General features: G+C 43.8%; 1 protein-coding gene across 3 annotated transcripts in view; it reads left to right on the top strand.

Moving 5' to 3' along the window:
* Nucleotides 1-15,394, top strand: part of LOC106597401 (collagen alpha-1(XIV) chain) — a 232,517-nt gene that overhangs the window by 202,983 nt on the left and 14,140 nt on the right. For all 3 annotated transcript variants that reach the window (XM_082975949.1, XM_082975951.1, XM_082975950.1), the window contains exons 40-42: nucleotides 3,780-3,815; nucleotides 4,624-4,690; nucleotides 4,838-5,026. In XM_082975949.1, the coding sequence (XP_082832075.1) occupies nucleotides 3,780-3,815; nucleotides 4,624-4,690; nucleotides 4,838-5,026 (292 nt within the window). The remainder of the gene's footprint in view (nucleotides 1-3,779; nucleotides 3,816-4,623; nucleotides 4,691-4,837; nucleotides 5,027-15,394) is intronic.

Below are 15,394 nucleotides of genomic sequence, written 5' to 3'. Positions count from 1 at the left end.
TATCTGTCTCTACACAGGAAGATCATTAGCCTGTGACCAGCTAGATATCTGTCTCTACACATGAGGATCATTAGCCTGTGACCAGCTAGATATCTGGCTCTACACAGGAAGATCATTAGCCTGTGACCAGCTAGATATCTGTCTCTACACATGAGGATCATTAGCCTGTGACCAGCTAGATATCTGTCTCTACACAGGAAGATCATTAGCCTGTGACTAGCTAGATATCTGTCTCTACACAGGAAGATCATTAGCCTGTGACCAGCTAGATATCTGTCTCTTTACATGAAGATCATTAGCCTGTGACCAGCTAGATATCTGTCTCTACACAGGAAGATCATTAGCCTGTGACCAGCTAGATATCTGTCTCTTTACATGAAGATCATTAGCCTGTGACCAGCTAGATATCTGTCTCTACACATGAAGATCATTAGCCTGTGACCAGCTAGATATCTGTCTCTTTACATGAAGATCATTAGCCTGTGACCAGCTAGATATCTGTCTCTACACAGGAAGATCATTAGCCTGTGACCAGCTAGATATCTGTCTCTACACAGGAAGATCATTAGCCTGTGACCAGCTAGATATCTGTCTCTTTACATGAAGATCATTAGCCTGTGACCAGCTAGATATCTGTCTCTTTACATGAAGATCATTAGCCAGTGACCAGCTAGATATCTGTCTCTACACATGAAGGTCATGAGCCTGTGACCAGCTAGATATCTGTCTCTACACTTGAGGATCATTAGCCTGTGACCAGCTAGATATCTGTCTCTACACAGGAAGATCATTAGCCTGTGACCAGCTAGATATATGTCTCTTTACATGGAGATCATTAGCCTGTGACCAGCTAGATATCTGTCTCTTTACATGAAGATCATTAGCCTGTGACCAGCTAGATATCTGTCTCTACACATGAAGATCATTAGCCTGTGACCAGCTAGATATCTGTCTCTTTACATGAAGATCATTAGCCTGTGACCAGCTAGATATCTGTCTCTACACATGAGGATCATTAGCCTGTGACCAGCTAGATATCTGGCTCTACACAGGAAGATCATTAGCCTGTGACCAGCTAGATATCTGTCTCTACACATGAAGATCATTAGCCTGTGACCAGCTAGATATCTGTCTCTACACATGAAGATCATTAGCCTGTGACCAGCTAGATATCTGTCTCAACACATGAGGATCATTAGCCTGTGACCAGCTAGATATCTGTCTCTTTACATGAAGATCATTAGCCTGTGACCAGCTAGATATCTGTCTCTACACAGGAAGATCATTAGCCTGTGACCAGCTAGATATCTGTCTCTACACAGGAAGATCATTAGCCTGTGACCAGCTAGATATCTGTCTCTTTACATGAAGATCATTAGCCTGTGACCAGCTAGATATCTGTCTCTACACATGAGGATCATTAGCCTGTGACCAGCTAGATATCTGTCTCTACACATGAAGATCATTAGCCTGTGACCAGCTAGATATCTGTCTCTACACATGAGGATCATTAGCCTGTGACCAGCTAGATATCTGTCTCTGCACAGGAAGATCATTAGCCTGTGACCAGCTAGATATCTGTCTCTACACATGAAGGTCATTAGCCTGTGACCAGCTAGACATCTGTCTCTACACATGAAGGTCATTAGCCTGTGAGAAACTTCCAGCCTTGGATTTGTTTGGATTACAATATGAGATGTTTGTGGCTGTTTTATAAGGGTTATCAACGTCAGCATCTATTCTGTGGATGGATATGGTGGCAGCTGTTCGTGTTTCATATTATGTGCCTCAAAGCAGGTGGCTCTCCCATGTAGAAGTTCTCCCATATGGCATATTATGGTCTCCTTCGTGGTTCCTCTCTCATGTTTCCTAGGTTCTCTGTCCCATCTTCTTCTTGCTAAGTAAAACCTTATACTTCACTGTAATCTGGTCACATCCCACTAAAATGTTCAGACACTTGTCATAGCTGCCCTTTTCCACGGGTCTCAGGAGAGCTCTCGTCTGACTGGCTGTGTGAGTGTGTGTTTTGTCAGTGTGGTTGTCATGGCGATGAGAGGTAGAAGATCAGCTAGGGTCCACACTGAGCTCACTGAGCTCCACCTCTCTCCTCCAGTGTCCACTCTTGGCATATTATTCCTGGAATATACTCTACACCTGACACACACACACACACACACACACACACACACACACACACACACACACACACACACACACACACACACACACACACACACACACACACACACACACACACACACACACACACACACACACACACACACACACACACGCGGTTAAAGTAGTCGATGCATGACTCCATGTTTCACAAAAGAGCGAATGACCTCTCTCCTCAAATACTGTGGTCCAAGTTACATGCATGATATCAGAACCGTTAAATGACCATCATATTCATGAGAGCTTTCTGTCTCTGGTGTCTAATGTGTTAGCTCACATATGCATCCATTTGCTTTATGTGTTTGGCCAAGGAAAACAGACAGCACACGATCCAGCTGGTCATTAACCTCTAACAGTCACTGTGTTTCTACTACAGGGGACTTGGACAAGCTTTCCTAAACAGACTGTGAGTCAGAACAAAAGCACTTTGAAACTTAGTGGGAGAAAAATTACCATGCATACTCTTCCTTCCATTCCATTTCCAAAGAGGAGTGTGTTTATAATATATTATCTCTGTTACAGGGACCTGCTGGTACCAAAGGGTGTTTATAATATATTATCTCTGTTACAGGGCTCTGCTGGTACCAAAGGATGTTTATAATATATTATCTCTGTTACAGGGCCCTGCTGGTACCAAAGGATGTTTATAATATATTATCTCTGTTTACAGGGCCCTGCTGGTACCAAAGGATGTTTATAATATATTATCTCTGTTACAGGGCTCTGCTGGTACCAAAGGATGTTTATAATATATTATCTCTGTTACAGGGCCCTGCTGGTACCAAAGGATGTTTATAATATATTATCTCTGTTACAGGGCTCTGCTGGTACCAAAGGATGTTTATAATATATTATCTCTGTTACAGGGCCCTGCTGGTACCAAAGGATGTTTATAATATATTCTCTCTGTTACAAGGCTCTGCTGGTACCAAAGGATGTTTATAATATATTATCTCTGTTACAGGGCTCTGCTGGTACCAAAGGATGTTTATAATAAATTATCTCTGTTACAGGGCTCTGCTGGTACCAAAGGATGTTTATAATATATTATCTCTGTTACAGGGCTCTTCTGGTACCAAAGGATGTTTATAATATATTATCTCTGTTACAGGGCCCTGCTGGTACCAAAGGATGTTTATAATATATTATCTCTGTTGCAGGGCTCTTCTGGTACCAAAGGATGTTTATAATATATTATCTCTGTTACAGGGCCCTGCTGGTACCAAAGGATGTTTATAATATATTATCTCTGTTACAGGGCTCTGCTGGTACCAAAGGATGTTTATAATATATTATCTCTGTTACAGGGCCCTGCTGGTACCAAAGGATGTTTATAATATATTATCTCTGTTACAGGGCTCTTCTGGTACCAAAGGATGTTTATAATATATTATCTCTGTTACTGGGCTCTGCTGGTACCAAAGGATGTTTATAATATATTATCTCTGTTACAGGGCTCTGCTGGTACCAAAGGGTGTTTATAATATATTATCTCTGTTACAGGGCTCTTCTGGTACCAAAGGATGTTTATAATATATTATCTCTGTTACAGGGCTCTGCTGGTACCAAAGGATGTTTATAATATATTATCTCTGTTACAGGGCTCTGCTGGTACCAAAGGAGACAAGGGTGAACGGGTAAGTTCACTCTCAGACCAATGCTTCATTTCAGACACAGTTTATATTCAAGTGGAGTGTAGAAATACTTTCATAGCTTCAAACCTCAAATCAGGCATAATTGCAGTTTATCAGCTCTGGGATTAAGAGGCTCTCTAACAGCCCTGTGTCTCAGATGAAACATGCATCCCAAATGGCACCCTATTCCCTATATAGTGCACTACTTTTAATCAGAGCCCTATGGGTCTTGGTCATAAGTAGTGCACTATATAGGGACTAGGGTGCCGTTTGGGATGCAGATGTCTCTTCACAGCTCTCTGCCTTCCTCCATCAGTTTAAAGCTACACAGTGTGTTTTCTAGGAGTTCATGCAAGTCCTGCTAGAACAGTTAAATCAAACCCCAGCCATTCAGGTACACTGTGTTTATTCAAGCCTTTTAGGAGGATGTTGTGTTCATTTTAAATAGCCTTGGATCAAAACCTCTTTGCTTTGTAAGATTAAAGCTCTGTGTTATTTTCTGGTCAGTCTCTTGGATTGTTGGGAGACTTCAACACAAAAGGCCCCCAGCCTCAGAGTTAAAGGTGGAGTGGAGTTATTAAACTCCCACACACACACACAGACTAGTTCATTAAACATGCCCCATGGGAGTGTTCTCTCTCTCTCGCTGTGTGTGTGTGTGTGTGTGTGTGTGTGTGTGTGTGTGTGTGTGTGTGTGTGTGTGTGTGTGTGTGTGTGTGTGTGTGTGTGTGTGTGTGTGTGTGTGTGTGTGTGTGTGTGTGTGTGTGTGTGTGTGTGTCTCTCAATCCAGTGCTTTTTGTTTGTTTTGTAGGGAGTCCTGCAGTCTCAAGCTACCGTCAGGGCCTTAGCACGCCAAGTGTGTGAGCAACTGATTCAGAGTGAGTTTTCAGCCCAGCTTCTCTCTCTCTCTCTCTCTCTCTCTCTCTCTCTCTAGTTATTTTTGTCCATACATACTGTTCTCTACAACAGTCCCTCATCCTACTCACCCCCAAACCTCTCCATCCCCTCCCCTCTTCCTCCCTCAGGTCACCTGTCTCGCTACAGCTCCATCCTGAACCAGATCCCCAGCCAGTCAGTGTCTGTGAGGACGGTACCAGGACCTCCAGGAGAGCCCGGTCGCAGGGGTCTGCCAGGGCCACAGGGAGAGGGGGGCCCCACAGGCAGACCAGGGTTCCCTGGGACCAACGGACAGGATGGACGACCGGGGGAGAGAGGTACAGTACGGTGTTTATACATCATTATAAACCGCAGAGAGAGGTACAGTACAGTGTTTATACATCATTATTAACTGGGTGGATCGATCCCTGAATGCTGATTGGCTGACGGCCGTGATATATCAGACCGTATACCATGGGTATGACAAAACATTTATTTTTACTGCGCTAACTACGTTGGTAACCAGTTTATAATAGCAATAAGGCACCTCGGGGGTTTGTGATATATGGCCAATATACCATGGCTAAGGGCTGTGTCCAGGCACTCCGCGTTGTGTTGTGCTAAGAACAGCCTTTAGCTGTGGTATATTGGCCATATACTACACCTCCTCGTTCCTTATTGCTTCAATAGGCTCTGTTGGATGGCCATAACAAACCAGTATATTATCTGTTCTATATCCACACCTTAAACTTCAGCTTCCCATTCATACTGTAGCCACGCTAACGTGTAGCACAAACCAATGACTTTCTAGTATCTGATCATTTGAATCAGAATTCAATTACTTTCTAGTATGTTATATGTTTTATATTGACTCCTTGGCCTGAACCCCCGTGTGGCTCAGTTGGTAGAGGATGGCACTTTCTACGCCAGCGTTGTGAGTTTGATTCCCATGGGGGACCAGTACAAAAAAAGTGGTCTGTCACTCACACTGTTGATGGAAGGAACAAGTCCTGGGTTGGATTTATCCTCCCCTTATCCTCCCCTCCTGCCCAGACCAACAGAGCCAGAAACATCCTCATAGCTAGAGATATGACTGACCGGTCTGAAACATTATCATAGCTAGAGATATGACTGACCGGTCTGAAACATTATCATAGCTAGAGATATGACTGACCGGTCTGAAACATTATCATAGCTAGAGATATGACTGACCGGTCTGAAACATCCTCATAGCTAGAGATATGACTGACCAGTCTGAAACATCCTCATAGCTAGAGATATGACTGACCAGTCTGAAACATCCTCATAGCTAGAGATATGACTGACCGGTCTGAAACATCCTCATAGCTAGAGATATGACTGACCAGTATGAAACATCCTCATAGCTAGAGATATGACTGACCGGTCTGAAACATCCTCATAGCTAGAGATATGACTGACCGGTCTGAAACATCCTCATAGCTAGAGATATGACTGACCGGTCTGAAACATTATCATAGCTAGAGATATGACTGACCACTCTGAAACATCCTCATAGCTAGAGATATGACTGACCAGTCTGAAACATCCTCATAGCTAGAGATATGACTGACCAGTCTGAAACATTATCATAGCTAGAGATATGACTGACCGGTCTGAAACATCCTCATAGCTAGAGATATGACTGACCAGTCTGAAACATCCTCATAGCTAGAGATATGACTGACTGGTCTGAAACATCCTCATAGCTAGAGATATGACTGACCGGTCTGAAACATCCTCATAGCTAGAGATATGACTGACCGGTCTGAAACATTATCATAGCTAGAGATATGACTGACCGGTCTGAAACATTATCATAGCTAGAGATATGACTGACCGGTCTGAAACATCCTCATAGCTAGAGATATGACTGACCAGTCTGAAACATCCTCATAGCTAGAGATATGACTGACCAGTCTGAAACATCCTCATAGCTAGAGATATGACTGACCGGTCTGAAACATCCTCATAGCTAGAGATATGACTGACCGGTCTGAAACATCCTCATAGCTAGAGATATGACTGACCGGTCTGAAACATCCTCATAGCTAGAGATATGACTGACCGGTCTGAAACATCCTCATAGCTAGAGATATGACTGACCGGTCTGAAACATTATCATAGCTAGAGATATGACTGACCACTCTGAAACATCCTCATAGCTAGAGATATGACTGACCAGTCTGAAACATCCTCATAGCTAGAGATATGACTGACCAGTCTGAAACATTATCATAGCTAGAGATATGACTGACCGGTCTGAAACATCCTCATAGCTAGAGATATGACTGACCAGTCTGAAACATCCTCATAGCTAGAGATATGACTGACTGGTCTGAAACATCCTCATAGCTAGAGATATGACTGACCGGTCTGAAACATCCTCATAGCTAGAGATATGACTGACCGGTCTGAAACATCCTCATAGCTAGAGATATGACTGACCGGTCTGAAACATCCTCATAGCTAGAGATATGACTGACCGGTCTGAAACATCCTCATAGCTAGAGATATGACTGACCGGTCTGAAACATCCTCATAGCTAGAGATATGACTGACCGGTGTGAAACATCCTCATAGCTAGAGATATGACTGACCGGTCTGAAACATCCTCATAGCTAGAGATATGACTGACCGGTCTGAAACATCCTCATAGCTAGAGATATGACTGACCGGTGTGAAACATCCTCATAGCTAGAGATATGACTGACCGGTCTGAAACATCCTCATAGCTAGAGATATGACTGACCGGTCTGAAACATCCTCATAGCTAGAGATATGACTGACCGGTCTGAAACATCCTCATAGCTAGAGATATGACTGACCGGTCTGAAACATCCTCATAGCTAGAGATATGACTGACCAGTCTGAAACATCCTCATAGCTAGAGATATGACTGACCGGTCTGAAACATCCTCATAGCTAGAGATATTGATTGATTGGTTGAATTGATTAGATCATTGAAAGTAGTAGGCTCCAGCAACATTACATACAGATAAAACTGACCGGTCTGAAACATTCAAATGTATGAAACATAGTTACAGATGGTAGTGGTAGAAAGCTTTATCATTCCCCAGGGGGAAATAGTTTTTTCAGAAGAATCATGTCCATAAAAACAACAGACATATCACAAGGAACAAACAGGAATATGACAGAACATTATACAGAAACAGGAATATGACAGAACATTACACACAAACAGGAATATGACAGAACATTACACACAAACAGGAATATGACAGAACATTATACACAAACAGGAATATGACAGAACATTACACACAAACAGGAATATGACAGAACATTATACACAAACAGGAATATGACAGAACATTACACACAAACAGGAATATGACAGAACATTATACACAAACAGGAATATGACAGAACATTACACACAAACAGGAATATGACAGAACATTATACACAAACAGGAATATGACAGAACATTATACACAAACAGGAATATGACAGAACATTATACACAAACAGGAATATGACAGAACATTACACACAAACAGCCTGGTGTTAAACAACACCACAACAGAGTGTCAGCCTGGTGTTAAACAACACCACAACAGAGTGTCAGCCTGGTGTTAAACATCACCACAACAGAGTGTCAGCCTGGTGATAAACAACACCACAACAGAGTGTCAGCCTGGTGTTAAACAACACCACAACAGAGTGTCAGCCTGGTGTTAAACAACACCACAACAGAGTGTCAGCCTGGTGTTAAACAACACCACAACAGAGTGTCAGCCTGGTGTTAAACAACATCACAACAGAGTGTCAGCCTGGTGTTAAACAACATCACAACAGAGTGTCAGCCTGGTGTTAAACATCACCACAAACCACCACTCCTCTGACTCAGCTTGGCAGGACTTGCTAGAGCAGGAGCTTGGCTTGGTTAAGCTTGGCAGGAAAACCAATACATACTAATGGACTAGGTTGGGCACAGCCACCAAAGGAAAGAGTACTGGCTAATTGAGCAGTTAATGCAATGATTGGCAAGCATAGTAGAAGACAGTCTGACTAGATGAAGACCAGACATAGTAGAGGAGGACAGTCTGACTAGATGCAGACCAGACATAGTAGAGGACAGTCTGACTAGATGAAGACCAGACATAGTAGAGGAGGACAGTCTGACTAGATGAAGACCAGACATAGTAGAGGACAGTCTGACTAGATGAAGACCAGACATAGTAGAGGACAGTCTGACTAGATGAAGACCAGGCATAGTAAAGGACAGTCTGACTAGATGAGGACCAGGCATAGTAGAGGACAGTCTGACTAGATGAAGACCAGGCATAGTAGAGGAGGACAGTCTGACTAGATGAGGACCAGACATAGTAGAGGAGGACAGTCTGACTAGATGAAGACCAGACATAGTAGAGGAGGACAGTCTGACTAGATGAAGACCAGACATAGTAGAGGAGGACAGTCTGACTAGATGAAGACCAGACATAGTAGAGGACAGTCTGACTAGATGAAGACCAGACATAGTAGAGGAGGACAGTCTGACTAGATGAAGACCAGACATAGTAGAGGAGGACAGTCTGACTAGATGAAGACCAGACATAGTAGAGGAGGACAGTCTGACTAGATGAGGACCAGACATAGTAGAGGAGGACAGTCTGACTAGATGAAGACCAGACATAGTAGAGGAGGACAGTCTGACTAGATGAAGACCAGACATAGTAGAGGAGGACAGTCTGACTAGATGAAGACCAGACATAGTAGAGGAGGACAGTCTGACTAGATGAAGACCAGACATAGTAGAGGAGGACAGTCTGACTAGATGAAGACCAGACATAGTAGAGGACAGTCTGACTAGATGAAGACCAGACATAGTAGAGGACAGTCTGACTAGATGAAGACCAGACATAGTAGAGGAGGACAGTCTGACTAGATGAGGACCAGACATAGTAGAGGAGGACAGTCTGACTAGATGAAGACCAGACATAGTAGAGGACAGTCTGACTAGATGAAGACCAGACATAGTAGAGGAGGACAGTCGGACTAGTTGAAGACCAGGCATAGTAGAGGACAGTCTGACTAGATGAAGACCAGACATAGTAGAGGACAGTCTGACTAGATGAAGACCAGACATAGTAGAGGAGGACAGTCTGACTAGATGAAGACCAGACATAGTAGAGGACAGTCTGACTAGATGAAGACCAGACATAGTAGAGGAGAGTCTGACTAGTTGAAGACCAGGCATAGTAGAGGACAGTCTGACTAGATGAAGACCAGACATAGTAGAGGAGGACAGTCTGACTAGATGAGGACCAGACATAGTAGAGGAGGACAGTCTGACTAGATGAAGATCAGACATAGTAGAGGAGGACAGTCTGACTAGATGAAGACCAGACATAGTAGAGGAGGACAGTCTGACTAGATGAAGATCAGACATAGTAGAGGAGGACAGTCTGACTAGATGAAGATCAGACATAGTAGAGGAGGACAGTCTGACTAGATGAAGACCAGACATAGTAGAGGAGGACAGTCTGACTAGATGAAGACCAGACATAGTAGAGGAGGACAGTCTGACTAGATGAAGACCAGACATAGTAGAGGAGGACAGTCTGACTAGATGAAGACCAGACATAGTAGAGGAGGACAGTCTGACTAGATGAAGACCAGACATAGTAGAGGAGGACAGTGTCGTGTCTTTGGCTATGCCGGATTAAGTGATATGACATGCTAACTTATAAAATGATTTCTCTGTAATTAATATTACCTGATTAAGCTAATCATGTAAATGTAATTAACTAGAAAGTCGGGGCACCACGGAAGAACGTTTATAGAGCTGTTATCTTCCGAATAAACTCTTAAAATACTTAGTAATATTTTACCTCGATAGCAGTCAATATTAACCCTTGTCTTATTTTCAGTCTCATAATGAAAGTTGTAAATTCTTGGCTATCTTCACGAACCCTAGCTAACAAGTTGAATCAGCAATACAAAATTGGGTTTAATTATTTATTTACTAAATACCTAACTAATCACACAGAATTACAAATACACAGAATACAATGATGTCATACAGAAAACGTCCCGGTAGACGGAACAGATATGACGGCTGGTTACACAAAGGAAAGGGGGTTGGGCTTGAATGAAAGAGCGGGAAGATTTAGGAACACAGAAACAGCAGCTATGCTATCGTAAATACATTATCTTATGCATTCTAAATTACCGCCCATTTGGAAAAGGAAAATGCAATAAATATTTACTCTGAGCTGCGCTTCGGTAGATTGGTCGTAGATGCTGGCCGGGTTGGCCAACAGATCTCCCTGTTTTCGGAAGAATGTCAATGGTGGTCCATTGGATACGTGGTGGTATCTTCGTCTGGTTGTTAGACTGGATCCGTCGTCCGTCCTTTCCTAACCCACGTTAGCAGCGGCTGCTGCTAACTCAACGGCTAGGAAGTAGCACTTCTGTAGTGAATAAGCTCAAAGTTCATACCAGTTCATACCAGAGCTCACGCCGAGGTTGGCTTAGTTCTGTACTTGACATGTGTGTCCTTCTAACGTAGAGGCTGCAGACCTCCCGTACTGGAACCAACCTGGTTATCTTTTTGTCAAAGGAGTATATAGTGGAGAGGGGGAGGGAGGTGTTTCATCGTTTATAACCCTTGTCTCTTCACAGGGTTGGGCCACTGATCGAGCAGGGCACTTTCCTTATGAAAACCCAAATCTCTCATTCGGAAGCTAAAATTACATTTCATCTCCTAACAAACATTTTCAATATAAACATTTCAATTGCATAACAATTCCATGTGACTCTGATAACTAGAGGGTGGATACTTTCCCAGGTACAGTTTATGTCGTCCTGTCATCAGTCATAAGGTCTCAGATGACAACCGAACTGACATACATACTCATTACGTTCCCAAGCATATTTCCAACTGGTTTTATTAACAAAATATGTGGTACCTTTCCCCATTTGTTTGATGTTCCCAGACTCTCTATATTTAACAGGACAGCAGTCCTTCAGTAGGGTCAGTAAGAGAGGGGAAGGGAGAAAGGTATTTATGGGGGGGGGTCATAAACCTTACCCACAGGCCAACGTCATGAAAACAGTCTGACTAGATGAAGACCAGACATAGTAAAGGACAGTCTGACTAGATGAGGACCAGACATAGTAGAGGAGGACAGTCTGACTAGATGAAGACCAGACATAGTAGAGGAGGACAGTCTGACTAGATGAAGACCAGACATAGTAGAGGAGGACAGTCTGACTAGATGAAGACCAGACATAGTAGAGGAGGACAGTCTGACTAGATGAAGACCAGACATAGTAGAGGAGGACAGTCTGACTAGATGAAGACCAGACATAGTAGAGGAGGACAGTCTGACTAGATGAGGACCAGACATAGTAGAGGAGGACAGTCTGACTAGATGAGGACCAGACATATTAGAGGACAGTCTGACTAGATGAAGACCAGACATAGTAGAGGACAGTCTGACTAGATGAAGACCAGACATAGTAGAGGAGGACAGTCTGACTAGATGAAGACCAGACATAGTAGAGGAGGACAGTCTGACTAGATGAAGACCAGACATAGTAGAGGAGGACAGTCTGACTAGATGAAGACCAGACATAGTAGAGGAGGACAGTCTGACTAGATGAGGACCAGACATAGTAGAAGACAGTCTGACTAGATGAAGACCAGGCATAGTAGAGGACAGTCTGACTAGATGAAATCCAGACATAGTAGAGGACAGTCTGACTAGATGAAGACCAGACATAGTAGAGGAGGACAGTCTGACTAGATGAAGACCAGACATAGTAGAGGAGGACAGTCTGACTAGATGAAGACCAGACATAGTAGAGGAGGACAGTCTGACTAGATGAAGACCAGACATAGTAGAGGAGGACAGTCTGACTAGATGAAGACCAGGCATAGTAGAGGACAGTCTGACTAGATGAAGACCAGACATAGTAGAGGAGGACAGTCTGACTAGATGAAGACCAGACATAGTAGAGGACAGTCTGACTAGATGAGGACCAGACATAGTAGAGGAGGACAGTCTGACTAGATGAAGACCAGACATAGTAGAGGACAGTCTGACTAGATGAGGACCAGACATAGTAGAGGAGGACAGTCTGACTAGATGAAGACCAGACATAGTAGAGGAGGACAGTCTGACTAGATGAGGACCAGACATAGTAGAGGAGGACAGTCTGACTAGATGAAGACCAGACATAGTAGAGGACAGTCTGACTAGATGAAGACCAGACATAGTAGAGGAGGACAGTCTGACTAGATGAAGACCAGACATAGTAGAGGAGGACAGTCTGACTAGATGAAGACCAGACATAGTAGAGGAGGACAGTCTGACTAGATGAAGACCAGACATAGTAGAGGAGGACAGTCTGACTAGATGAAGACCAGACATAGTAGAGGACAGTCTGACTAGATGAAGACCAGACATAGTAGAGGAGGACAGTCTGACTAGATGAAGACCAGACATAGTAGAGGAGGACAGTCTGACTAGATGAGGACCAGACATAGTAGAGGACAGTCTGACTAGATGAAGACCAGACATAGTAGAGGAGGACAGTCTGACTAGATGAAGACCAGACATAGTAGAGGAGGACAGTCTGACTAGATGAAGACCAGACATAGTAGAGGAGGACAGTCTGACTAGATGAAGACCAGACATAGTAGAGGAGGACAGTCTGACTAGATGAAGACCAGACATAGTAGAGGAGGACAGTCTGACTAGATGAAGACCAGACATAGTAGAGGAGGACAGTCTGACTAGATGAAGACCAGACATAGTAGAGGAGGACAGTCTGACTAGATGAGGACCAGACATAGTAGAGGACAGTCTGACTAGATGAAGACCAGACATAGTAGAGGAGGACAGTGTGACTAGATGAAGACCAGACATAGTAGAGGAGGACAGTCTGACTAGATGAGGACCAGACATAGTAGAGGACAGTCTGACTAGATGAAGACCAGACATAGTAAAGGACAGTCTGACTAGATGAAGACCAGACATAGTAGAGGAGGACAGTCTGACTAGATGAGGACCAGACATAGTAGAGGACAGTCTGACTAGATGAAGACCAGACATAGTAGAGGAGGACAGTCTGACTAGATGAAGACCAGACATAGTAGAGGAGGACAGTCTGACTAGATGAGGACCAGACATAGTAGAGGACAGTCTGACTAGATGAAGACCAGACATAGTAGAGGAGGACAGTCTGACTAGATGAAGACCAGACATAGTAGAGGAGGACAGTCTGACTAGATGAGGACCAGACATAGTAGAGGACAGTCTGACTAGATGAAGACGAGACATAGTAAAGGACAGTCTGACTAGATGAAGACCAGACATAGTAGAGGAGGACAGTCTGACTAGATGAGGACCAGACATAGTAGAGGAGGACAGTCTGACTAGATGAAGACCAGACATAGTAGAGGAGGACAGTCTGACTAGATGAGGACCAGACATAGTAGAGGAGGACAGTCTGACTAGATGAAGACCATACATAGTAGAGGACAGTCTGACTAGATGAAGACCAGACATAGTAGAGGAGGACAGTCTGACTAGATGAAGACCAGACATAGTAGAGGAGGACAGTCTGACTAGATGAAGACCAGACATAGTAGAGGAGGACAGTCTGACTAGATGAAGACCAGACATAGTAGAGGAGGACAGTCTGACTAGATGAGGACCAGACATAGTAGAGGAGGACAGTCTGACTAGATGAAGACCAGACATAGTAGAGGAGGACAGTCTGACTAGATGAAGACCAGACATAGTAGAGGAGGACAGTCTGACTAGATGAAGACCAGACATAGTAGAGGAGGACAGTCTGACTAGATGAAGACCAGACATAGTAGAGGACAGTCTGACTAGATGAAGACCAGACATAGTAGAGGACAGTCTGACTAGATGAAGACCAGACATAGTAGAGGAGGACAGTCTGACTAGATGAGGACCAGACATAGTAGAGGAGGACAGTCTGACTAGATGAAGACCAGACATAGTAGAGGACAGTCTGACTAGATGAAGACCAGACATAGTAGAGGAGGACAGTCGGACTAGTTGAAGACCAGGCATAGTAGAGGACAGTCTGACTAGATGAAGACCAGACATAGTAGAGGACAGTCTGACTAGATGAAGACCAGACATAGTAGAGGAGGACAGTCTGACTAGATGAAGACCAGACATAGTAGAGGACAGTCTGACTAGATGAAGACCAGACATAGTAGAGGAGAGTCTGACTAGTTGAAGACCAGGCATAGTAGAGGACAGTCTGACTAGATGAAGACCAGACATAGTAGAGGAGGACAGTCTGACTAGATGAAGACCAGACATAGTAGAGGACAGTCTGACTAGATGAAGACCAGACATAGTAGAGGAGGACAGTCTGACTAGATGAAGACCAGGCATAGTAGAGGACAGTCTGACTAGATGAAGACCAGACATAGTAGAGGACAGTCTGACTAGATGAAGACCAGACATAGTAGAGGAGGACAGTTTTACTAGATGAAGACCAGACATAGTAGAGGAGGACAGTCTGACTAGATGAAGACCAGACATAGTAGAGGAGGACAGTCTGACTAGATGAAGACCAGACATAGTAGAGGACAGTCTGACTAGATGAGGACCAGACATAGTAGAGGAGGACAGTCTGACTAGATGAAGACCAGGCATAGTAGAGGA

This window comes from Salmo salar, chromosome 05, assembly GCF_965601325.2.
Source record: "Salmo salar chromosome 05, fSalSal1, whole genome shotgun sequence".
Classification (NCBI taxonomy): domain Eukaryota; kingdom Metazoa; phylum Chordata; class Actinopteri; order Salmoniformes; family Salmonidae; genus Salmo; species Salmo salar.
This window is presented reverse-complemented; position numbering and strand designations above follow the sequence as displayed.